This window comes from Melospiza melodia, chromosome 24 (genome assembly GCF_035770615.1).
Source record: "Melospiza melodia melodia isolate bMelMel2 chromosome 24, bMelMel2.pri, whole genome shotgun sequence".
Lineage (NCBI taxonomy): Eukaryota > Metazoa > Chordata > Aves > Passeriformes > Passerellidae > Melospiza > Melospiza melodia.
In genome coordinates this window covers 3,164,994-3,189,383 of record NC_086217.1, presented here as the reverse complement: position 1 = coordinate 3,189,383, position 24,390 = coordinate 3,164,994, and the positions used below count along the sequence as shown (strand labels likewise).

At 47.6% G+C, this 24,390-nt stretch overlaps 1 protein-coding gene and 1 long non-coding RNA gene across 4 annotated transcripts in view; one reads left to right on the top strand and one right to left on the bottom strand.

The window, feature by feature from the left end:
* TMEM94 (transmembrane protein 94) overlaps positions 1–15,012 on the bottom strand; it is a 52,754-nt gene extending 37,742 nt beyond the window's left edge. For 2 of the 3 annotated variants that reach the window (XM_063176109.1, XM_063176111.1), the window contains exon 1: positions 810–985. In XM_063176109.1, coding sequence (XP_063032179.1) covers positions 810–863 — 54 coding nt within the window. In that variant the 5' untranslated portion in view covers positions 864–985. Of the gene's footprint in view, positions 1–809; positions 986–5,865; positions 5,991–14,970 lie in introns of those variants that run through there. The other variant, XM_063176110.1, reaches the window with a different exon arrangement.
* A 175-nt stretch (positions 15,013–15,187) lies between these two features.
* Positions 15,188–17,406, top strand: LOC134428931 (uncharacterized). The gene is made up of 3 exons (XR_010030508.1): positions 15,188–15,207; positions 16,014–16,112; positions 17,027–17,406. It is a non-coding gene; the product is annotated as an uncharacterized LOC134428931 (long non-coding RNA).
* Positions 17,407–24,390: the final 6,984 nt, after the last annotated feature.

The window sequence follows — 24,390 nt, the reverse complement described above, 5'->3', positions numbered from 1 at the left end:
CCCCAGGAAACAGCCCAGTTTGGAATTGTACATTTCTCTGTCCATCCCTTCATTCCTGTTTGGAGCAACCAATCCCCAACCACAGTTACCTGTCCCACCAGGCTGCTGGCAGGAAGAGACAGGGTTTATGCAGCACTTTGAAACACTACACAATTATTAAGCTTTAATTACTGTAATTTAGCCAGTTGCATTACTCCTCCAAGTTCAGAGAGCAGTTAGGAGTCTGTATTTATCCTGGCTTCAACACACAGCAGTGCTTTATGCCAATGCAGAGCTCCCTCCAGGGAATGCTAATGCCCCCCCCACCAGAGGCCAGCAATGCTCAGAAATCCACAGAACTTCAGTACATCTTTCATCCCCTGATAGTTTCCTTCCCATCCCCACTTCTTCAGCTGAAGACTTTGGGGACCAAAGCAATGACCCAGCCTGGCAAGTACACTGCCAGACAGATCCCACAGGGATGAGGAGGTTCAACACTTACAGATCAAAGCCTATAGAAGCAACAGACAAATTTAAGCTGTGAAGCAGAGGGGCAGCAGAGCAGGAGTCAGCAGCTAAAATCCTGTGTGGATCTTCCTATTGGTCCTGGGGTTAAAACTGCAGTTTAAAACAGTTTCTTTACCCTGTCACTGCCAAAACCAAGCTATTCCCCAGCTAAAATCATCACTCTCTCTTTCATGCCCTGCAATAACCTCCTTCCCCCAAAACCTCAAAGCTCTTCATGCCCCATCACATCAGGCAGGATGCAGACTGGGGAGGGAGACAGGGAAAGCCATTTTGAAATTAAATGTTAAGGGAGAGGAACTTACTTTGCGACATTTGCCTTGCTGGGGGATCCAGAGGTCAGCCTGCTTGAAGAGCATCTGGGCTAAATTCCTGCACCACCTCCCCAGCAACTTGCACTGCTGCTGCTCTCCAGAAATGAGAGAGCAAAGAGGGAGAGGGAGCAAGATTGTGCAGAGCCCAGCGCCGCAGAGAACGAGGCAGAAGCAGCAGAGTGAAGCACCAGTGTGCTGATTAACTCAGCCTGCCTCAGTCACGCTGCAGAGCCAAAGGAGGCGGCCGATGGGGGTGGGGAGCAGGGAGCAGGAGGGATGGAAGCAGGGGGAGAAAAAAGCAGAGAGGGAAGAAAGTTTGCCCAGGATAGCACCAGATGTCAGAGAGAATGGTTCATTCATCAGATGGAGCCGACACAGCGAGGATCCCCGGGCTCGCTGCCTGCAGAGCTGCATGTGCACGCACAGGAAGGAATGGTGCTGACAGACAGGGGTCTGGGCAAAAGCAGATGGCAAATTAGGTAGGACAAAGTGCTATAAAATATCCTACAGGAAGGAACACCTGAGTAGGCATGGAAAACACTAAATTGAGACCAAGATGACTCCACAGCTTTGGATTCAAGCTCAATACAAAAATACAAGTATTTGCTATTGAAACAAGTTGAGATGGTTACAGGTCCTGTCTGAAGTATTCTCTTGCTGATAAAGAATGCTAGAAAAGCCCCTCTCAGCATCCCATATTCATCCTGAGCCACACAATCTGAACTAAAAGGTGCACATAAATTCACCACAGCCATGCCTGGGGCTCCATGTTTACCTGGGCATGGCACACAGGAGGCAAAGGATAAGTTAGACAGGGAAGGTCTGGGTGGAAAAACAACAAGGGGATAGAAAGGTGAAGAAGGAATGAGCCCTCTCTCTCATTCCCATCTTTTGCAGGAATGTTTCCTTCCCACTGTTGAAGGGATACACCTTTATAATTGAGTTTTTATTTAGCTCTCACTTCAGCGCTGTCCTAATTCTGTCTGGGGCTTCCTAGTTCTGCAGAGCAATCACTAAAACAATTGCTTTCATTTCACACAGAAAGGGGTAAAGAAGTGGCCCAGCCAAGCACCACCCCAGCAGCTTGCCAAGGATTGCACTGGCTGGTACCAAACAGGACAGGCTCTGCCAGGGCTTCCAGTCTCAGCACACTGTGCAGCTGTGAAAACCACGTACAGGTGTCTGGACTCACCTACCCTGCCTGGACAAGCCTTTCCTTTCCTTTCCTTTCCTTTCCTTTCCTTTCCTTTCCTTTCCTTTCCTTTCCTTTCCTTTCCTTTCCTTTCCTTTCCTTTCCTTTCCTTTCCTTTCCTTTCCTTTCCTTTCCTTTCCTTTCCCCTTTCCTTTCCTTTCTCCTTTCCCCTTTCCTTTCCTTTCTCCTTTCCCCTTTCCTTTCCTTTCCCCTTTCCTTTCCTTTCTCCTTTCCCCTTTCCTTTCCTTTCTCCTTTCCCCTTTCCTTTCCTTTCTCCTTTCCTTTCCTTTCCTTTCTCCTTTTCTTTCCCTTTCCTCCGTTTTCCTTTCCTTTCCTTTCCTTTCCTCCCCTTTTCTTTCCCCTTTCCTTTCTCCTCTCCTCTCCTCTCCTTTCCTTTCCTTTCCTTTCCTTTCCTTTCCTTTCCTTTCCTTTCCTTTCCTTTCCTTTCCTTTCCTTTCCTTTCCTTTCCTTTCCTTTCCTTTCCTTTCCTTTCCTTTCCTTTCCTTTCCTTTCCTTTCCTTTCCTTTCCTTTCCTTTCGTTCAAATGCCTCATTAGGCACAGCCCATATCATGGGTTTTAAGCCAGAAGGGCAGAGATTAAATGGCCTCAATATTCACAATAAACCCAGCACAAGGTCTGGTTATCACTGGTGTGTTGGCACTGAGTTACACATGGTTGTGTGATCTCACTAAGCTCCCAGAGCCAAAGCTGAAGGGAAGCAGACACTTTGTAATTATTTAATGTAACTTCAGGAGAAAGCAGAAGAGAGAGAGGCAAAACATCCTTTATCCTTCTGTAGAGCATTTTGTTTCCTAGACAACAATTTTATACTGAAAAAAACAAGAAAATGTCCTAATGGCACAATTTTTCTTTCCTGCCTGCTAAGGAGCTACTCATCTACTCCTTTCAACACAAAGAAAAAAGGAGAGAAAAAAGAAAAATATCAGCAACAAGACTGGGTAAGAGTAGATAAACCCTCACACAATAAATATGCTTGTAAGACCCCTTCTTCATTATAGTCCTTGCTGATCTGTTTCCCATGGCTTTGTACCTTTTGAAGACTTGAATGAAAGTGAATAAAACAACCTGCTTGTGCAATACCAGGCACAATCCTTGTCCCAACCTCAAAACTCCAGCTTTGCTCATGGACACAAATGGCATTGGATAAAATTGCTGCTTCTTGTTTATCCCACTGCTAAGAGACCTTGCTCTGAAGTGTTTATGTAGGGCAGTAATTTGTACTATCTAGCTTCCTTCTGATATCAGAAAGTGCATTTGGATATGCATTTGTGCATCAAATAATATAATGAAAGAGCAGAAGACAAAAACTTGGGATCTGAAGGTAAAACTGGGACTTGGAATAGAAGGCTGAGTATAAAGGCAGGGGCTGCCCTATGCAAAATCTGCAGCATAAATGAGAGACACCTGTGGAAAAAGGATCAGTTTGTGAAAAAGCCCTTGGAAGAAGAGCTGAGCTTTTAGAGAACAGCAGGGAACAAACACAGAGACACAGTCACTGGCAGGATGAGAAATGGCAAGGGACTTGGGCTACTTTTCAGTCCAAAAGTGGGGCTGTAGCTGTTGTTAGGCAGCCTGGAACAAGGAGCAACAGTGCTGGAGCAAGGGAGAGCACAGCCCAGGCTCCCTGAACACAATTCCAGGCTCTGGCCAGGAGCACAGTGCTGTATCCAGGCTGCAGCAATTACATGGGAAAATACAGCTCAGTTGTTATGGGGAACTGTGCAATGAATGATGTCAATCATTTTTATTAGTTGTGTGCCTGCAAATCCAGCCTGTGGCTAATGCAACCCAAGCTCAGGAGCCTGCCACTGTCCTGTGGCAATCAGTGCTGCTCTCTCAGTATGTGCTGAGTGCTCTTGGAGCAGAGATTCTGGCACCTTTCACAAGGTTAAATTCACTTCAGAAACACACAGAAAATTAAAAAGTCAGAGGAGGAGGAGAAAGAACAAGAATATCAGCACATTTAATTTAAGAATACTCTCTGCCTTTCTCTGTGGTGTCTGGCTTCTGGCAAAAACTGGAAGGCAGCCTGCATTACACCTGACAAACTCTGATCCTCAGCTATTCCTGACAAGGGAACTCATCAGCCAACTGGAGCCAGAGGACTCAGTGTCTGATCTGAGTGGCAGCTGTGTGTGCTGCAGCAGGGCTCTGAGCACATCTCCTGCTCCAGGAGTGCTAACTCTCCATCACACACACACACATACTGCTGGGATTGCTCTCAGCCAGATTTGGGAGTGATGTTTTCACGTGGCTTCACTTTATTTTTAGCATTTTAAAATAAACCTAGTACATCAAACTTACTGCTGAGGTTACAAAGCAGGTTAATTAATTTGTTCCCTTATCATTGTGTATGTGTCCAAGTTCTTCACTTTGGGAAGGAAGGGAGATTCCACCTTAGATGGGGTGGAACAAGGATATGCTATATTTTAAAAAAGGGGAAAAAAGAGCAAACTTCTTAGTACCAAATAATAATTACAGAATGGTTTGGGTTGAAAGGAACCTTAAGGATCATCTAATTCCAAACCCCCTGCTTAAGGTTGCTAACAAGTATAAAATCATGGTATTTCCTCAGAATCCATACAAAATAAGTTGTAAATTGAAGCCTTATGTATCTGTGGGGGTGCTTTTAATTCCTATTTAAAAGACTGTGGTGATCTCTTGCCTTCAGTTTTAATACCCAATCAGAAAGGAGGGAGAATAAGTTTCAAGCAGTCAGGAGAGGAGGTTAGGACCTGAGAACACCATGATTCCCCCTGTAACCTCCTTGCCAGGACATTTTCCTAATAGGCTTTTAAAGGTTGCTGCCTGTCCAGCAATTTGATATGATCTTCCTGCACTGTAGAGTGGAGAATGTCACATGAGAAAGGTGAGCCAAATATAGTGACCTGCAGTGAAAGTGTCCCCACTGTGCCCTGCTCTCTTTGGTGCCCTCAGATCCCACACAGAACACACCCATCCACACAGTGGGTAATTGCATCTTCTCTCAAAATCATCAATACCAGATTAGCCCATGATGTCACTAACAAGAGAACAAGGAGATAATTGTCCTCGTTGGAATGTTAACTCCATGGTAATAAAGCAATTTGATATAAAACAACATAGGTCAAACACATCCAAGAACCAAGAGGTTGGGGCAGGAGTGAGCCCAGCACAGCTCAGAGCAGAAACCCAGCAAAGGAGCAGCTGAGTGGGCAAATGCCACAGCTGATGTGAAAAACTGCCCTTTCAAAGTCACTCACACTGCTGTAGTATCTTTTGGTCTAGTGAGCCCCTAGCAGGTATTTGCACTCATGAACAAAACCATTTCTCACTGCTGCAAACAGCAAGGAAGGGATGCCCAGAGAAAAGAGACAGCCAACAGACAAAAGCTCATGGTGTGGTGGGAAAAGGGACAGCAGAGAGAAAAGCCAAGACTGTTCTCTCACCAGAGCTGGCTGAGACCCCAAGTTACTGTCAGCAAAACTGGACTCAGATGATTTCATTGCCCTGATTTATTTAAAAAATCTTTCAGTGAATTCAGCCTTTCAAGTAAAGCCATGTTGAGTGTCCATGGGAATGGAGCCCCAGCTCAGAGCTCAAAAGGGACACTGCAGGTGTGACAGAGGACACCCCCCCCCTTGCTGTCCCACTGGGGTGCCTCAGTCCCATCCCACAAAGGATTTCCCTGCTGAAACAGGGGTGTGAAGGTGACAGAACTCTCAGCTTCCATACTAACCATGGATCACACCTCTACATAATAATACCACCAAGTGAATCTTGACCCAAAACAATAAAGACATTTAAAAGGACTCAACACTTAAGTTGGGTGTAACTGTTATCAGCAAACCTACCTGACACTTCTCCTTGAGGTCCATGGCTGTGCAGTTCTGTAAGCATGTCCAGAAAAGGGGACTGCTCCTCAGGGGAGAATGTCTCCTGGTACAGAAGAGCCTGGCTACATTTACCACATCACCATCTGTAGAAACAGAAGGGGAAGCAATCAAGTCTCTCACATTGCTTCCTTTAGGATAAGAAAGTGATGAAATTCATAAAATTCAAATTACAGGATTGGTCTTTAAAAAGAAGGAGAACTAGGGAGATTAAAGTCCTTCTAATACTGCATCAACCCACCCCATAACTCAGAAGTTAAGTTAGCTTAACTCTCCCCAAAATCTGACATCCACAGATGAATTAAGTTCCCTGCAGTGCAGAGTAAGAGTATGACTGTAGTCCTGACAGGCTTTTGGGCAACCCTCCAAAAAAAGGCTGACAAAGCTTGGATTCCACCAGGTGTTGGAGCAAGCTGTCACCCATGGCTATTTGTCTTGTTACTCTTATCTACCAGGAGCTTTGTCCAGCTAATCTCTAATGGAGCCAGCAGTAATGACTCTTCCATTTGCTGAACATCACATCCAACCTTTCACAAGGCTATGCTGCTGGGCTGAGCACAGATCTGATCACCAGTAAGTAGGCCAGAACTCCTAAAAACATTGCCAATGACCACAGATCTAGGCCTTTTCTCTTTTCAGCAGAAGTGGGACTCTAACAGAATGGAGGCAGGAAGCAGCTCTGGAATTCACATCCTTCTTCTAGCTCACCCTCCTCTACTTCCCATGGCACAAATTTGTTCTCCTTCCACAAAATGTCTTTTCTGGTGTACCTTGCTCCAGAGAACTCTCTTACATATAAACACAACATGATACTATAAGATTATGCTATGATTGTCTTGGGAAAGTCTTTCTGTTGGTTAATAATTCCTGGTTCTATTTTTTAATCTCACACAGAAGCTCAGGGCTTGGACATATCCTTCTCTTAAATCCAAATAAATAAGGAAGCAGCTAGATATGCAAATCAACCCAAACCACCCACACACCTCCTAGATATCACAGGACTGGGCTTTGCCAGCTGAGATTTACTACCCTGGTTTATACAACACCACCTTCTTCAGAGAAGGATCCTGGAGATCCCATCCTTGTGGCAGTCACCTACAGCTCAGCTCTGACAATGCTGCATAACCTCAAGGAAAAAAAGGCATCCAAAAGCTTACTCAGAAAGCCACTCTGCAGTTAGGTATCAGTATTTCTGCACCTGCATTCTGGGGCACAAGGAGCAGGCATTCAATATGGAGAGTGCTGGTTATCAAAGACCTGCCTGCAGAACCACAACCAGCACCTCCAAGTGCCATTTTCTGGCTGCCAGGCTGCCCAGCATGAGCCACCAGTCTGGAGTCTGCCCTACTTTTCTGTTCTGTGACCCTTTCAATGTGCACACAATGAGGGAATAAAGTTATTTTCAGTCTCTTCATATCCCTGCCAGGCCAATTAGCAACTGCAAAGGGAAGATCAGACAAAGTTACTGGAGTGAAGCTGACAGAGAGCTCCCAGCAAAGGGACAGGAGTGGGAAGGAGGAAAAAGTATTTTTGTGTGTTCGCACACAGCAGTTTAGAGCCTTAGTATCTTGCCTTTAATTTGAGAGTGACTTCTGTAGAAGGGAAGGCAAGACAAGATGATTTTAAGGAGAAAACAGTCACTAACAATAAAAGGACTAAGATAAATCCATGATCCTTCCTTTTAGTCCCCTCCAAGATAAGATTTATTAGTTGCTCTACTGAAAGACTTATGCACCATGCTCTCACTCGTTCAAACACAACTAAGAGCCTCAATTTCTCTCTGGATCTGGATTTCAAAAGCATCCAGCAGGGGTGGGTGGCTATGGCCAGAGGGCAGGAGGCTGAGCTGGGCAGGATTTCTGCACTGCCCTCAGTGACATTCTGCTTCTGGCAGCAAACTGAAATGCGATCCTGAATGCAAAACACGCCATTCCCTAAAGTTCACAGCACATCATCGGCATGCTCAGGAACACCACCCCGGAGTCCTTCAGTGCTAGGAAGCAGGAAACACACCAAGGGTGTTAAAAATACAAAGGATTGGTTGGAAAGAGTGAATATATCCTGTTTACAGAAATTCAAAAGCTGTAATGGACAATATAACAAGAGCTTGTGAAAATAATCAGGGGTGCACAAAGCACTGCTTCATCATTATACATATTCAGGGCTTCTACAAAAATTGAACACACTGACCAGCCCAAAAGCAGTTTAGTTTTTCTCACATCCCTAATTTAAGGTACCAGCAGGGGTAGACTGTAGACATTTCACACAGAGAAAGCAAGAAAGCAAGTCCTTCCTGGGCCAATCAGGATACACAGAACATGGAGAATGTTTAATTTTCCTACTTTTAAAAAGGATTTTCATTTAGAACCAAAATTCCAAACACAGCTAACCTCAGATAGGTTGGATATCTTAGTACTGGGGTAACTGAAGCCATTAGCAAAGACAAGCTAGGATGAGAAACCAATCTTCCTCAATTTCTGCACCTGGACTGGCACTGGAGCTGTTGAAGATGTGATTTGCACACTTTCTTTTAAATGCAGAATCCATCAAAATAAAACTGCAAGAATTTTGTCATTCCAACTAAACACCTCACATGCATTACAAAGGTCTTGCAAACCCTTGGGAAACAGCTTCACACACTGAGGCTGCAGCAACTTAATAAATTCTGGAGGCAGCCCTCAAACCTGCAGAGCTGTGCATCCATTCACTCTGCAAAGTCCTTGTGTGCTCTCCTCCCAGACTCCTGCAATTCCCACCTCCATCCCCACCCTGCTGCAGGGACTCTCCACACTCTGGACCTGTCCTAGTTTTGTGCACTGCTACTCCACACTAGAATATCTGCTTCCTTCTGTCCTCCCTGCTCTTATCTCTCCTCTGTCTGCCCGGGCAATTAGTCACGTCGACATGTTACAGTCTGCAGGCCAGAAATGAAGTGGGACTGCTTTGCTGGGACATGTTGGAGGCTGTCAAATATTCAGCTGCAGACAATCAGAGATGCCTGAAGCTGTGGCTGCTCTAATCAGACACCACAAGCTCCCAGTGCAGGCAGTTTACCCCTTCCACTTTCCCAGCACATTCTCCTCAGGATTTTCAAGCCTAGAGCAGTTTGTGAAACTTGGGAATGGCTGGATGTGGTGTTCAAGTGTCATCATGTTGCATTCAGCCTGAAAATGATTTCCAAATCGTTGGGCAAGAGTGAAACCCAGGACGGGGTTTACCAAAGAATCCAATGTTTAACAGCAAGCCAACAGTCTGGAAGTCCTGTATGGCAAACCCAGGCAATGGTTATCCCACAGCTGTGGGGAGAGGTCTGCAACCCACCTCAGAATATCTCTATTTTACATGATTGAGTGAGTCCTGTGCCTGGGTTGCCATGTGTGTCTGATATCCTTTTTAAATTGGAAAATACATCCACATTTCCCTCAACTTTGGAAATGCCCTGAGCAAAGAGCAAGTCTTGTAGCTCAATCTGAGTATCAACAAGTGTTTGAAACATCCCTCTGGACAGCAGAACTTTGCAAGGGCCCATTCACCCTTATCTTTACCAGATCATCTCTTGAATAACAATGCCTTATGCAGCCAGTGTATTTATTTAGGTAAAAATACTATGGCTCAGATTTTCCAAGGATTTCAAATCACTTAACCATCAGTAGGAGACAGCAGTGTTGAATTTTAATAAAAAACTATACAGCATGATGTATTACTACCAAACTTATAAAATATCTAGCAAAAAGAAAGATCAGGCAATTATAGAACCAATAGACAGTTGAAAAGAAAAATATGTTTCAGAAGCTGCTGTCTTTAGGGAGAAAAATAAATCAACCTAATGATACTATTTTCCCTAAAGTGTTCAATCACTGATGCTTTCATGTTATTTACTGAAAATTCCCAACACAGATTAGTCTATGAAAAATGATGGGGAGTGTGAACATTTCTTGCTGCCAAAAGTGAATTCCTCAAGAACAGAAGCCTGATCTGTCAACCAAGAATAGAAACACGGGGGAACAGATAATAACCAAAAAAAGCAGCTGCCTTGGAGAAAATGGCTTTGATTTGAGCTGATTGTTTTGATATCAGCAGAACCACACGGCCTTCCTACTCACGAGGAGCTGATGTCTGCCTGATCATTTGCAACATGGGCACATTTACTGATAGATGGCCTTCCAAAGGTGCATCAAGTGATTCTCTAAATTGCTTTGAGACCCACTGAGAGCAGGGAATAATTACAGCAAGGGAGCTGGCAGACACACTTCTTGGCTTCAGTATCTGCCTGTGAAAAAAGACTTGTCAGAATTTGGGCCAGCTAAACATTCTCTGCCTCAATAACCCCAGACTGCAGACAGGAATAAGCATATCTGCTTCAGAGGAAGACTGTGAAGTAAATTTATTAGTATCTGTAAAGTGAGATGCTCTGAAATAGTGTTGTATATGTGCTAAGTATTATCAACCCAGCAGCAGTCACATATCTCATTTGAGCCTGGCTGTGAAGAATCAGGAGCTGATTTCACACAGCCTCTGCTTCCCTTCCTAAATGACAGGAATCAGAGAGAGGTCTATTCTGCACTGAATCACAAACAGGATTAAATTTGAAATGAACTTTGAGTGTCATCCATTGACAACTGTGCCTCTCGGAGGTGAAATTACTTTTGGTTTAACCTTACTTGCTGAGGATTTTCTAAAAAAAATATCTGACTCCTTCCTAATTTCTGCAGCACATTCAGAACTTGCACGTTGGACTGTTTCAAAAGAGAGTCATTGCTCAAAAGGAAACCTGAGCAACAAAGAGGGAGAAGGGGAGCAGGAAATTCCTTTGGCAGAATATATATTTTGTAAAATACAGGACCTTTGGTTTACTTGCAAGATTAAGACTGATAAAAAAAGATGTTCCACAAGTGAAAGAACACTTTTGTTTTAATTTCATTTTGTGAGCTGAGAAGCAATTATCAAAAGGAAAATGATCAAAAAATTATATAATTAGTTTAGTCTACCTTACTGTTTCCACAGGGGCTGATGCTACTACAAATTAGGGTATTGTAAATCTGAGAAGTATTTGCTGTGTTCATTTTTCCTTACTTGGTTAAAAAGAAAAAAGTGTGTTTGGGAACTAAAGGATTCCTTTACTTTTTCTGCTTCAGGTAGTGCCTGCCACAGAAAGTCACAGCATGTAGAGAGTCTGGATCAAAGTGAAAAATGCAATAAAAGGCACAATTCTGAAAGGTGGAAGGGCCCCTACAGCTTCTGCAGAGACAAGATGTTGTGGCACAATGTCTTGAAAAGAAATTTTTACAGCAAATCTATGGAAGAATTCACTGCAAAATTGACAGCTGTCATTCATCATCATGATATTGTAACCAGGATTGTATAACTGCCTCTATTTAAAATTAAATAATACTGAAATGTTAGAAAACCACAGAAAGAAAATGGCACAAAGTAAAATTTAAAAAGCTTGTGCTGCATTTATAGGACCTTTTAGCAAATCAATTTTTGCTGATATACACTGACTCAGAGACAAAAGTGCAGCTTTTCCTCTTAATTCTAGATTATAAATAAAGCTGTTGTATTCACAGTTTATAGTAAATATGGGTAAAAAAGCATTCTTATACCAGTTTGGAGATATTTGATAAACCCTGTGCCAGTGGGAAGGTGTCCTCTGGAGTTTCCCAGAGCAGACTCAGCATCTGAAGGCCAATCAGACCAAGCTCAAACACCCATTCCAAGCACAGCACAGCCCTAACCTAGGAGAGGCACTTCACAGATTGTGTGTTTTGCTGTTCTCACAAGCCCCATCAAAGTTTCATGATGAACACATGTAGGATGAGCTGTGTCTAGACACAGGGCAGTGAGCTGCCTCACTCTACTGTGAAAGGAAAACAGGAGCTCTCTGCAGCTCCTGAAGAATCTCCCCCCAAGTCTTTACTCAGGAGCACTCCAGAGATGCACAGTGCACTATTTAGTGCTCAAAAAACACATTATCACAGATGTGAACCCAACCAACCCACAGCAAACCCTGCTCCCACAGGTCTAATGTGGGACAATGCTGACCAAGCAGGTCACTCTCTTTGGTCAACACAACCCCTTTGGCCAATGTCAACCCTTCTGGCCAACCCAACCCTTCTGGCCAACCCAACCCAACCCTTTTGGCCGACCCAACCCCTTTGGCCAACCCAACCCTTTTGGCAACCCAACCCAACCCTTCTGGCCAACCCAACCCTTCTGGCCAACCCAACCCAACCCTTTTGGCCAACCCAACCCTTCTGGCCAACCCAACCCAACCCCTTTGGCCAACCCAACCCTTTTGGCAACTCAACCCAACCCTTCTGGCCAACCCAACCCTTCTGGCCAACCCAACCCAACCCCTTTGGCCAACCCAACCCTTCTGGCCAACTCAACCCAACCCTTCTGGCCAACCCAACCCAACCCTTCTGGCCAACCCAACCCTTCTGGCCAACCCAACCCAACCCCTTTGGCCAACCCAACCCTTTTGGCAACTCAACCCAACCCTTCTGGCCAACTCAACCCAACCCTTCTGGCCAACCCAACCCAACCCCTTTGGCCAACCCAACCCTTTTGGCAACTCAACCCAACCCTTCTGGCCAACTCAACCCAACCCTTTTGGCCAACTCAACCCAACCCTTCTGGCCAACCCAACCCTTTTGGCCAACCCAACCCAACCCTTCTGGCCAACCCAACCCTTCTGGCCAACCCAACCCTTTTGGCCAACCCAACCCAACCCTTCTGGCCAACCCAACCCAACCCCTTTGGCCAACTCAACCCTTTTGGCCAACCCAACCCAACCCTTTTGGCCAACCCAACCCAACCCCTTTGGCCAACTCAACCCTTTTGGCCAACCCAACCCAACCCCTTTGGCCAACTCAACCCTTTTGGCCAACCCAACCCAACCGTTTTGGCCAACTCAACCCAACCCTTTTCACCAACCCAACCCTTTTGGCCAATCCCCCCTGGCCTCTGGCTCTGCTCCTGGCCAGTCCCAGCCAGCCACAGGGGGATATAAACCCTCCCAACCCACACCTTCTCAGAGCTGTGTCTGGGGCAGGTTGGTCTGAGTGTTTGCAGTGGCTTCCAGCACCTAATCTGGGTAGGGGTCTGACAGATCAAGATGTAAACAGAGATGCAATGTGAAGATTAGAGGACAAAGGATTGTTTTCTTGCTTGTTTTCTTGCTTCCACCTGCAGCACCAACATTGATTTGTTTGGTAACCGAGGCTAGAAGCACTAATATCTTAATCCTCTCATCAGATAAAAAAAAATGTTGGCAAGGTGTTTGCTCAAAAGGTCACGGTTAAAAAGAATATTATGTAAATTTCTTTTCAATAAGCTTGACTAAAATATAGGAAATATAAAACCCTTCTCTAAAGAATAAAACATATCTTGCACAAAACCAGCACCATGTAGCTATTTCTACAGATGCCTATATTAGGCAGGCTTCTTGGAGAATAAATTTAGTTTGCTTGCTAGGGAATTCAAATTTTACTACATCTGAGCAAGCCCTGTAGATTAATGCAGTACAGCAGCTGTTGAGTAACAGTTTGTTTACATAGAAACCTGCATTTCTAAGTAATTTAAAGTGTTTCACAGAGCTCATGTGCTACTATTCCATTGTGTCCCATTGTGTGTGAGCTGCCTGTTCAACTAGGAAGTTTATTCTACCATGGCTGGGGGAAAGAATAGGATTTTAAAGAAGCAGTCCTTAGTAGCTTCCTTTCCTGAGAAAACATGAAAGTATCTGTGCCTTGCTAGCTGCCTCAGGAAGATGGATGGGTGCTTATGGTCTCTGCTATTATCTTGGTAACTTTTAACACTGGTAAGCCTAACTTAAGGAAACTCTTCCGTGGTACAAGATTTCCTGTGAAAACTCAGTGTTAAATGTGTACTAAAACGCTCTTCACTCCTGTTCATGGGTTTTCCCTCTCTCTCTATCTTCTGGGTAGACAGTATCATCTAAGAAAAACTTCTCATGCTTTATGTAATGGTATTTTTAAAGGGGATTTGTTAGGCTTTTCCTTACCAATAACAGCCTCTGTTATTCTGACAGTGAAAAGCTCCCAAACAGACAAATAGCAAGAACTGTGTGGATCACAGCTTTTGAGAATTGAAACAGGTCTGAGACAAAACAAAGTGTGCCATGAAGTTCTGCTGATCAGAACACTGTGCTGAAGCAGGCACGGGAGTGAAGCAATAGGAAAGAACCGGCTGAGGGAATGCTGCTATCCCGGCTGGAAGGAGTCTGGAAAAGCTCCTAAAGGCCAGAATTTGGGACCAGACACTAAACCTTCATGCGGAGTATGAAACTGCAGCTACCCCAAGCGCACCCACGGCTGATGGGCACCCCCTGGCCTGGCTCCGAGCCCGGTGTACCGGGGGATGGTCCGAGCCCGGTGTCCCGGGGGATGCTCCCAGCCCGGTGTACCGGGGGGATGCTCCCAGCCCGGTGTCCCGGGGGGATGCTCCGAGCCCGGTATCCCGCGGGATGCTCCGAGCCCGGTGTGCCGGGGGGATGCTCCGAGCCCGGTGTCCCGGGGGGATGCTCCCAGCCCGGTGTCCCGGGGGATGCTCCGAGCCTGGTGTACCGGGGGATGCTCCCAGCCCGGTGTACCGGGGGGATGCTCCGGCTCCCAGCCCGGTGTCCCGGGGGGATGCTCCGAGCCCGGTATCCCGCGGGATGCTCCGAGCCCGGTGTGCCGGGGGGATGCTCCGAGCCCGGTGTCCCGGGGGATGCTCCGAGCCCGGTGCCCCGGTGCTCTGTGGCGCTGCCAGCCGGAGCCTGCCCCGCAGCTGCGGGAGAGGAGCCGCCGGAGCGCTGAGCTGCCATCATGTGTTTAGACTGCCTTTTGTGTGTCCTTTTCTAATTTCCTCTTCCTCCTAAGCCGCTGGGTAACGCTCCGGCGAACTGCGGGCAGTGGGGCCGCAGGGCTGCGGGACCGCCGCGGGCTCTGCCTCGGGCCTCCCCCCTCGTGGCGGGCAGCCCCCAGCCGAGGAGGGGACCCCCGGCCGCGCTCCCCAGAGGGCCACAGCCCGGCCCTGCCCCGCCGCCCGGCCCGTACTCACCCGCCGCGCCGGGCGCTGCCGGCGGGGCCGCTCGCCCGCCGCGCCGCCGGGGCCGGGGCCGCCATCTCGGTCACGGGCAGGCGGGACGCCCCGGCGCCGGGGGCCCGCGGGGGCGCTTCGGGGCCGCCGCAAGAAGCCGCTGTCTGGTTGGTGCGAGCCCGCGCGGCCGCCCGCACGCCGCGCGCTGATTGGCTGCGCCGGGTGGCGCGCGAAGCCAGGCGCCCGCCCTGGCGGCAGGTCAGGGCCAGCCGTGAGGGGAGGCTGAGGGGAAAGGGCGGCAGCGCTGAGGGGCGGCGGGCGGAGCGGAGAGCCAGGGCGAGGGTCACCCCAAGGCTTCTGGGGAGACGTCGTGGGGAGGGCAGTGAGGAGCAGTGAAGAAGTGACTTTGGGGTGAAGGAAACGCGGAAGGGCATGGAGAGGGCCCGAGAGCGGTCCGTGGCCCGAGGCTCCGTGCCCTCATCAATGACAGGCCGTGGTGGGTGCCCCAGGGAGGGGGTAAGAAAGAAGGTGAGTCCCTTTGAAGGGACTGTGCCGCTGCAGGAGGAGGTGACACCTGCAAGAGGAGGGAGACACCTGCAGATCTCCCGCTGAAAAGCCACTTTTGCCGTAGAGAACCAGCAGCCTGGGAGCCATGAGGTGAAGGCAGACGAAGGGTGCCAGGTGCACAGGAAACCATGGCAGGGACGGGCACACAGACCCAGGCAGCCCGTAATCTAAACATGAAATCTAAGCCTCTGCAGAATCTGGAAAGGAAGTCAGAGGTGTGAGACAGAGATGCCTCACTGCTGTGCTCTGTCTGCAGACATTTAGGGCTTGACTTCTGAATTCGTAGTAGTTGAAAAGATGTCTGTTAATTTTAACTCCTTTCCTATTCCTTTAATTCATTGCAGAGCTTGTATTATCCCGAGTTGCGATATGGCAGTTCCCACGTGCGATATTTTGTTACAAAACTCATCTTGACTAGCTTGCAAAACTACAAATGCTGTTGTTTGCAATTTTGTACAAAGAGCTTGAGCTTAAACTCTGCATTGTTTTCACTGCAGATGCAGTTTAAGAATGTAGCATTCTGAGAACTTCTCCATACTCCTTTGAGACAGTTTACTTTGACAGTGTCTGGATACACACAGTGCAGGATTCCACGGGTATGATTTCAGCTCTTTTAAATACAATTTAAATGTCAGTGAGGAGTATCAAGGCCACAGAATTCCAGGATTTTCTGAGCTTGTTACTCAGAAGATTTCCTTAGAATCAGTTAACAAAAAACCCCCACAACACCTGAGTGATGCTGAAAGTGATTTTGGTGACTTAGAAGGAACAAAATGGTAGATGTGGGAAATTGATGGTGTAGTTTAGAGACGATACAATGAAGGGACAGAAGATAAATGTCCTATTTCAATTGCAGTAATACAAAATCATGAGTTGTGCTTAGTGCTGTACAAGCATCTCATTAGTTCCTCTTTAGATTGTTCTACCCAATAAAATCTACTTAATTAGTTGAAGGTTTTAAGTAAAAGGACAGAGTACGGATACATCTTGAACAGAGATCTGGAATATGGGTTATTTTGCCTCTGACACAGATTCCCTGTGGATCTTAAACAAGCCCCTAATAAACTCTGTTTCGCTCACAAGTACGCTGTGAATAGAATTTCTGTCAGTGAAATGTTCATTTACAGGGGCTGGCAGGCTGCACCTTTAACGTGTTGCTGCCTTCACTTCCTCCTCAGTAAACCTGATCTCACTGCTCACCTCAGGGACCTCGTGCTTGCAGAGTGCTGAGAATAAATGAAAAACATCAAAATGCATCATTAGAGAGGAGGTTGGAGGAGCAGAGACACCCTTGAATTGGCCAGTGTTGCTACAGATTCAGAAATAGGACAGGTGTCCAGAGAGCACTTTTCCCAGGTATTTTAGGAGTGGGTGACAAAGGGAAACTCAAGGCAAAAGCTGTGAAGCACTCAAGAGGCACTAAGCTGGTGTGATTTTTGGACCTGACAACTTTGCTGTAAAGACAGGACAGTGCTCAAGTGATCATCCTCTCTATTGTTTAATATTGCAGAATTGTGAATGAAAGGTAAATCATTCTGGAGTTACAGCAATGTCGTATTTAGGTATGGAGAAAACCACGAATCAGTCAATTTTGCCTGCAAATTAAGATCACTTCCCATACTTGCTTCTAAATAGCTCTAAACTATTCCTTGAGTGCTTTTTTCCTCCACATCCTTATATTTCTTGGAGTTGCTACACCATGTAAAGGCCTCCTGTATCATTTTGGTGGGAAGTGAGCTCACAGGAGTGAAATAATTCAAACTTATGTGTGTAATCTGCAAAAGCTTCATCTCATGCTCCCATATGTGAGCGCAGGGATCTGCTGAGGGATCTGCTGGAGAATCTGTAGGGATCTGCTGGAGGATCTGCTGGAGGCTCTGCTGGAGGATCTGCAGGGATCTGCTGGAGGATCTGCTGGAGGATCTGCTGGAGGGAACTAATGGAGGTTCTGCTGGAGGATCTGGAGGGATCTGCTGGAGGATCTGCTGAGGGATCTGCTGGAGGATCTGGAGGGATCTGCTGGAGGGATCTGCTGGAAGCTCTGCTGGAGGGATCTGCTGGAGGCTCTGCTGGAGGGATCTGCTGGAGGCTCTGCTGGAGGGATCTGCTGGAGGGATCTGCTGGAGGCTCTGCTGGAGGGATCTGCTGGAGGCTCTGCTGGAGGCTCTGGAGGCTCTGCTGGAGGCTCTGCTGGAGGGATCTGCTGGAGGCTCTGCTGGAGGGATCTGCTGGAGGCTCTGCTGGAGGATCTGGAGGGATCTGCTAGCTCTGCTGGAGGCTCTGCTGGAGGCTCTGCTGGAGGGATCTGCTGGCTCTGCTGGAGGGATCTGCTGGAGGCTCTGCTGGAGGATCTGGAGGGATCTGCTGGCTCTGCTGGAGGCTCTGCTGGAGGCTCTGCTGGAGGGATCTGCTGGAGGGATCTGCTGGAGGCTCTGGAGGCTCTGGAGGCTCTGCTGGAGGGATCTGCTGGAGGGATCTGCTGGAGGGATCTGCTGGAGGCTCTGCCGGAGGCTCTGCTGGAGGGATCTGCTGGAGGCTCTGGAGGCTCTGGAGGCTCTGCTGGAGGGATCTGCTGGAGGGATCTGCTGGAGGGATCTGCTGGAGGCTCTGGAGGCTCTGCTGGAGGCTCTGGAGGCTCTGCTGGAGGGATCTGCTGGAGGGATCTGCTGGAGGCTCTGCTGGAGGCTCTGCTGGAGGCTCTGCTGGAGGCTCTGCTGGAGGGATCTGCTGGAGGCTCTGGAGGCTCTGCTGGAGGGATCTGCTGGAGGCTCTGCTGGAGGGATCTGCTGGAGGCTCTGCTGGAGGGATCTGCTGGAGGCTCTGCAGGAGGCTCTGCTGGAGGCTCTGGAGGCTCTGCTGGAGGCTCTGCTGGAGGGATCTGCTGGAGGCTCTGCTGGCTCCCCCCGGGTCACAGCAAAGGGGCAGAGCCGCGGCTCAGCCCGCCGTGAGCTTCCGCCTGCACCGCGTGTGGAGCCGGCACATCCGCGGGACTATTTGACCTCCCTGCATGTGCCTTTCAGTCAGTCCTCACCAGGGTGGCTGCTGTGGAGAGCAGACATGAGAATTTCACTAGGACCACTTTAAAGCAGGTATTGTATGCAAAAACCCCCAAACCTCTCTTTGTATTTTTTTTTTTTTTAGTTAAGCTCTCTAACAAAGTGTTGAAGTTGCATTTTATTCAGTACTTGACAAGTAGAGTTTCTGAACAGTTGTGCAAAATAATTTCAATATAATTAAATCAGTGAGAATATTTTGTATTGTTTAGAATAGGCAGTGGCTGTTTGTCTGATTTCCCCTCCCTTGCATATTTCATAACAGATGCTAAGAAATTACTATAATTATAATGTGCATAGTGGAAAAAGGAATTGAAAGGGGAAGATTGATACACAAACTGACTGAGTCTTAAAAATTAAAAGGAGTAGTTGAGTTGACTGCCACCTTTGCCAAAGCTGAAGGGAAGATAATATTTCATTTTAGCTGAATTACATTCCTTCCCAGCTCCTGTGCATTGCTTAATAAATAAGGGACTTGCATGTAATTCAGTGTCTAATTATAAAAAATAAGTGAGATAAGATATTTCACAAAAGAAGTGATTTTGCCTTTTTGTAATAAGCAGCATCTGCTTTGTTTTTCTCCAAACTGAGAGGTAATTGAACTGACAATTCCAGGCTGTCCTGAAAATGACAGATGACTGGTTTGGGAGTAGGAAAAAGCAGAAGTCCTTTTGTACTAAAGAAAGGGGAATGGCACACTAGAGTTGCATCTGGTTCTCTTTTACAGGTCTCTTTCACAGCTTGAGCAGTTCTGGGTGACCCCAGCCAACTGATTTTATTGTTTAATTTCTTCATGTCAGTGACAGCTATTGCAGGTCCCAGGTAGAACAGCGTTTCCTACACAGTCAGTTTTATAAATCTTGTCATTTCTTCTTTGTGACCATAGAAACACAGGTGGTATGGAAAGAAATCTGCTTGCATGTAAGACTCATGGGTGGTTTTGGTTTGGATCTTTTTTCTGCTAGTTTTGAGCAGAAGTTTTCTCATCTCCTGGTCTGTAAAAGTCAGAACAGCCCCTGTTTGTCTCACATGGTGATTAAACTGCTTCACAAGTGCTCTTGAGGTCTGCAATGAGTAAAATTGTGAAGCTGTCCTGGCAGATCAGCTGTTCTGTCTGGGTCACAAGCAGCAACACTCATTGATTGCACTTGGGCAGATTTACAGGGACAGACAGTTGTGATAACAGTTCAGGGGGTGTGTGAGAAGCCAGGGCAGAGCATGAGCAGGGTTTCAGCTGGCTCAGAAGTTAAAAACTGCCAATTCTGTTCCTAATGCTGCTGAACACTGGTGTTAGTTTATTGTATGGCTTTGGGCAAGCCCTCTATGCCTCTGTTTCCCTGATTGCAGAATCTGGATATCTATATATTTATATGTGTACACATCTACTATCTGTTATCATACATCTGTTCCATCCCTTTGATTTCGTTGCCTTTAGCACTAACCTAAAGCTGCAAATCAAAATGAGACCAACTCACCAATACACAGCAAAGTAGTTGCCCAATTCATTCATTATCCTGCTCTCTGAAGAACAGACACAGAAAAGACATTTGGACAGGGTTTTTTCCCTAGCTTTGCTGTCTGATTCCCTAATTAGTCCTGTCACACAATGTTCCAAATATGGGCATGTGGGGAAATCCTATAGACCAGAAACCTAAATCTTGAATTAAGGTTTTAGAGAAACTCCAGTAATAGCATTTAAGTCTTGTAGACTCCCCTCCTTGGAGTCCATTTTAATATGAGCTGACAAAAAAAGTGAATTTGTTGCCAGTTCTGTCTGTAGGTGGTACCTGCAGTTTTGTTTCAGTCTGTGGTCTGACTTTAGCACCTCAGTGTAAGGTTTTTCTCAGGGTATTCAGCATCTTCCTAGAGCAGGTCATATTTGTGGCTCTTTGGTTGCATCAGGCATGTTTGAAGGAACTTTGTTCCAAGACAGACCCAAATATGTAGTAAATGGAATAGCTTTGGATTTTATGGCTAATGTGCCTGGTTTGATTATCACACTGAAGCTGACATGGGTTGATGTGGGAAGCAAAAGGCAAGAAGGAAATATTAATGCAATAAATGTCCACAGCCCCACTCCCAGCATTCCCCATTCCCTCCAGGCTGTGCCCACATTCCTGTCATTCCCCCCTGTGCCGCACCCACCGGGTCCCTGCACATCTCACACAGAGGTGAACACCCAGGCTGTCCCCCACAGCTGTCAGAACAGGCTCTGGCAGTAAATTTTCAACTGGGAAGAAAATTGATCAGGGCCTCTCTACATCTATTGCACATTCCCTGTGGCACAATGTCTGATTTTCCACGGGACCAAGCTTTGTGTCCTGCTCAGATCCAACTTACACACAGCACACACAGTGTTACCCTCTACAACTGCAGCACTACAATGCAGAATCACAGTGTGAAATCTGGAGCATCTTCAGATGTGCTGAGCTAGTCAAGGGTTTGCTTTTTTTAAAAAAAACACTACAATTCTTTGAAAGCAGGAAATGCGTCAGAGGAAGAAAGGTGCACGTTATAAATGTATTTCATTACAATTATTGGGCCAGATGCCTTTTAAAAAAACATTGCAACAAACACAAAGTTCCTTAAATTGTCAAGTGTATTGTAGTTCATGATGATGACAGATCCTCATGTCTGAGGAGAACAGCCTTAATACATGGCATTAATACAACTATTCCAAGCAGCAATTCTAAACCTTTAGTGGCTGCTTGACCCATTTTAACAAATATTCCTCTGATCTATTGATAGTAAAACCCACACATTTATTTCCCCAGACTGCTCTGAGAAGTTTAAAAAGGTATCCCAAAGAAATGTCAGACACAAGGATTTTTCTTACCTTCTTAAAATACTCAGAGCTAATCTTGGATTATATTTTATCATCATCAACTGTCATAGAAAATTCAAGCTATTCCTTGACTGCAAAAAAAAAAATTGAAATTGAATCTTTAGCAAAACAATGTCTCTGTTGCCTTTTTCACCCTTGCTCACAGCTATGTCAGGATTTTGGCTTTTGCTGTAGCAAAGCTGCACAGTATTGCACAATAAATTGTGTGTTTCTATAAAGTATTAACTTGTTTGCAAGCTGGGGGAACATTCTACATGGATTTGTTTGCAAGCAAGTACATCTCAGCAATTCCTCAGTCAGGAATATCTTTCTGTAACACTCTAATCTCTGCTATTTCTGAAATTTGTTGCTTGTTTGATTTTCTAGGACTGCCCTTTTACAGTCAGGCAGCTGCAGCCCCATAAAGTAGCTGTCATTCAACTGGCAGCTGTTGGCCATAGCTGGCTTTTCAAGTCCAGCTAAAAGTAGCTCCTATAACTTCTTTGAGATGTTATTTGACTTACAGAAACTTACCATGAACTTCTGAATCCCCATCTTGGGGGCATACATGAAACACGAGATTCTGTAGGACTGTCCTAGGAACAAGTACTGGGGACTTGAGTGATCTTGGAATCCAGCTCTGATTTCATCAGTCTTGGAGTCACTTCTAAATGAATCATTTCTGCATCCTCAGAAAGAATGTCTGAAACATTTGTAACATCTCAGCTCCTAAAGCTCCTTTTCTCCACCCTTTCCAATGTTTTGAATGAAGTATGGGAAGAACTCACATCTTCCCCCAAAACCTGGGAATAAATTAAAACCCCTTAAAGACAATGTTGTGAGGATGAGAAAATGAACTTGGGTTTAACCAAGGGTTTAAAGCTCCATTTTAATCCACTCTTTATCAAGCTGCTTAAGCATTTATAATGAGAATGTTAGCAGGCAGTGTTTGCAGAACACAATTTATAAGCTGGATTGTCTGAGGTTGTGGTAAATATTCTGATGGTACTCTGGTCTTGGTATGGATGTGACCACAACCCCCCTGGCAGACTCCAGCTGAGGAGAGCAACCAGTCTCATGGTTTATTTTTTAAAAAAGGGTTTAATTGGAGGCTGAAAATGTGCATCTCTGTCACACAACAAAATATCAGTTACCTGTGCCTAAATTGTAGACTTTGGTCCACAACAATCCTAAATTGACTTGAGCCCAGCTGTGGGCCCTGCAGTTGATGTCTGGACACCGTGGTTGTGCCCACGTCAGTGCCCTCTTCCAGTCTTGGCATCTGTCTGGAGGTGGGGGAGTGGGGAGGGATAAAAGTAACCCTGCAGCAACTCATCCCTTCAGGGGGTGGGAGTACAGAGCCAGAAAATTTTCATGTTCAGAAACCACCTTTCCTTTCTAAAGCCACAGGAAAGCTTTTTATTTAGGCCTTTATCAAAGGACTGAGGCCTGACGTTTACACTGCTTTACTCTATAATTGAAAGCATTTTCAAGCTAAAAGAATGTCAGGAGGGTCATCCATGCAAACCCGGACATTAGTTGCCTGTGCAATCTGAATTTTGGCCTCTGTGCATGCTGTAATTGCCATGTGTGATTAAACTATTTGTTCCTACAGCACATCAGTGCCTCAATCAGTGCTCAGGAGAGATGGCAGCTGGCAGGGAGAGGCTGAGCAGGAGTGTTACCAGCTCTGGGCTCGGTGAGCAGCTCTGCACCCTCGGTGTCTGCTCAAACACTGCCTGCACAAGCTGGGCTGTATCTCTGCTAGTTAGAGAATTTCTAAATCAGTTTGTCCCTGCTGGCTCCGTGGTGTGGTAGATGGCTCTGTCTTACAGACAAGTGGAGACACTGACAAATTAGACATGTATTGTGCACAAAGCCAGCGTGATTTCTCCTCCATACACTGAGGAGGAGACAGAGCCTCGAGAGCAGCATCACAGAGACAGTTTGGTTGGAAAAGACCCTGGAGACCAGCGAGGCCAAGCTGTGACCCAACACCACGGTGTCAACCAGATCATGGCACCGAGTGCCACGTTCAGTCTTTCCCTGAACTCCTGCAGGGACGGTGCCGCCAGGCCAGCCCGCTGCAGTGCTCAATAACCACATCGGTGGAAAATTCTTCCTGAGGTACAACCAGAGCCTCCCTGGCGCAGCTTTCCCTTTGCCCCTTGTCCTATGGCTAGTTGTCTGGAAGAGCGCGACCCCCGTCAGGCTATACCCTCCTTTCAGGCATTTGGCCCGGCCCGGGCCGTGCTGCCGCGCTGCTCGGATGCTGCCTGTCCTGTCCTGTCCTGTCCTGGCCCGGCCCGGGCCGTGCTGCCGCGCTGCTCGGATGCTGCCTGTCCTGTCCTGTCCTGTCCTGTCCCCTCCCGCTCCGCTCCGCTCCGAGCCCCGCCGTTCCCGGGGCATTCCCGGGGCGGCCGCCCGGGGCCGGGGCAGGGCAGGTCGGCGCTGCGCATGCGCGGGGCGTGCCCGCGCTCCCGACGGGGCGGTGAGCGCGCAGGCGCCGCTCCCGCGGAGGGCGCTGACAGGGCGGCTCTCGCGAGACTTGCAGCGGGACCGGCGGCGCGGCGGGCGGGGGGCCGGGCCGGGGCCGGAGCGGCGGCTGAGGCGGCGCTGGAGCGGCGGCCGGGCCGGGCCGCGCGGGGCCGGGCAGGCGGCGGGAGCGCCCAGCGCTGCGCGGTGAGTCCGGGCGTGCGAGGGCCGCCGCCCGCCGGGGGCCGTGCCGGGGCGGGGAGCGAAGAGGGCACACGCTGAGTCCCCGGTGCCGCGGCCTGGGCCCCGCCGTGTTCCGCTCTCCTCGCTGCGTTCCGCAGGACTCGCCTGGGCGCCGGGGCCAGGTCCCGCCGGGCCCCGGCCTGCCCGGGGGGTGGAGAGGATGCGGGCTCTGCCGGTGGGGGGGTGGTTGAAATAAGCTCTGGGCTCCAGAGGCGTCGTCTGCTCGGCGAGATTCCCGGCTCACGTACCGGGAGCACCGGGCGGGGGTCGCTTTGCTCT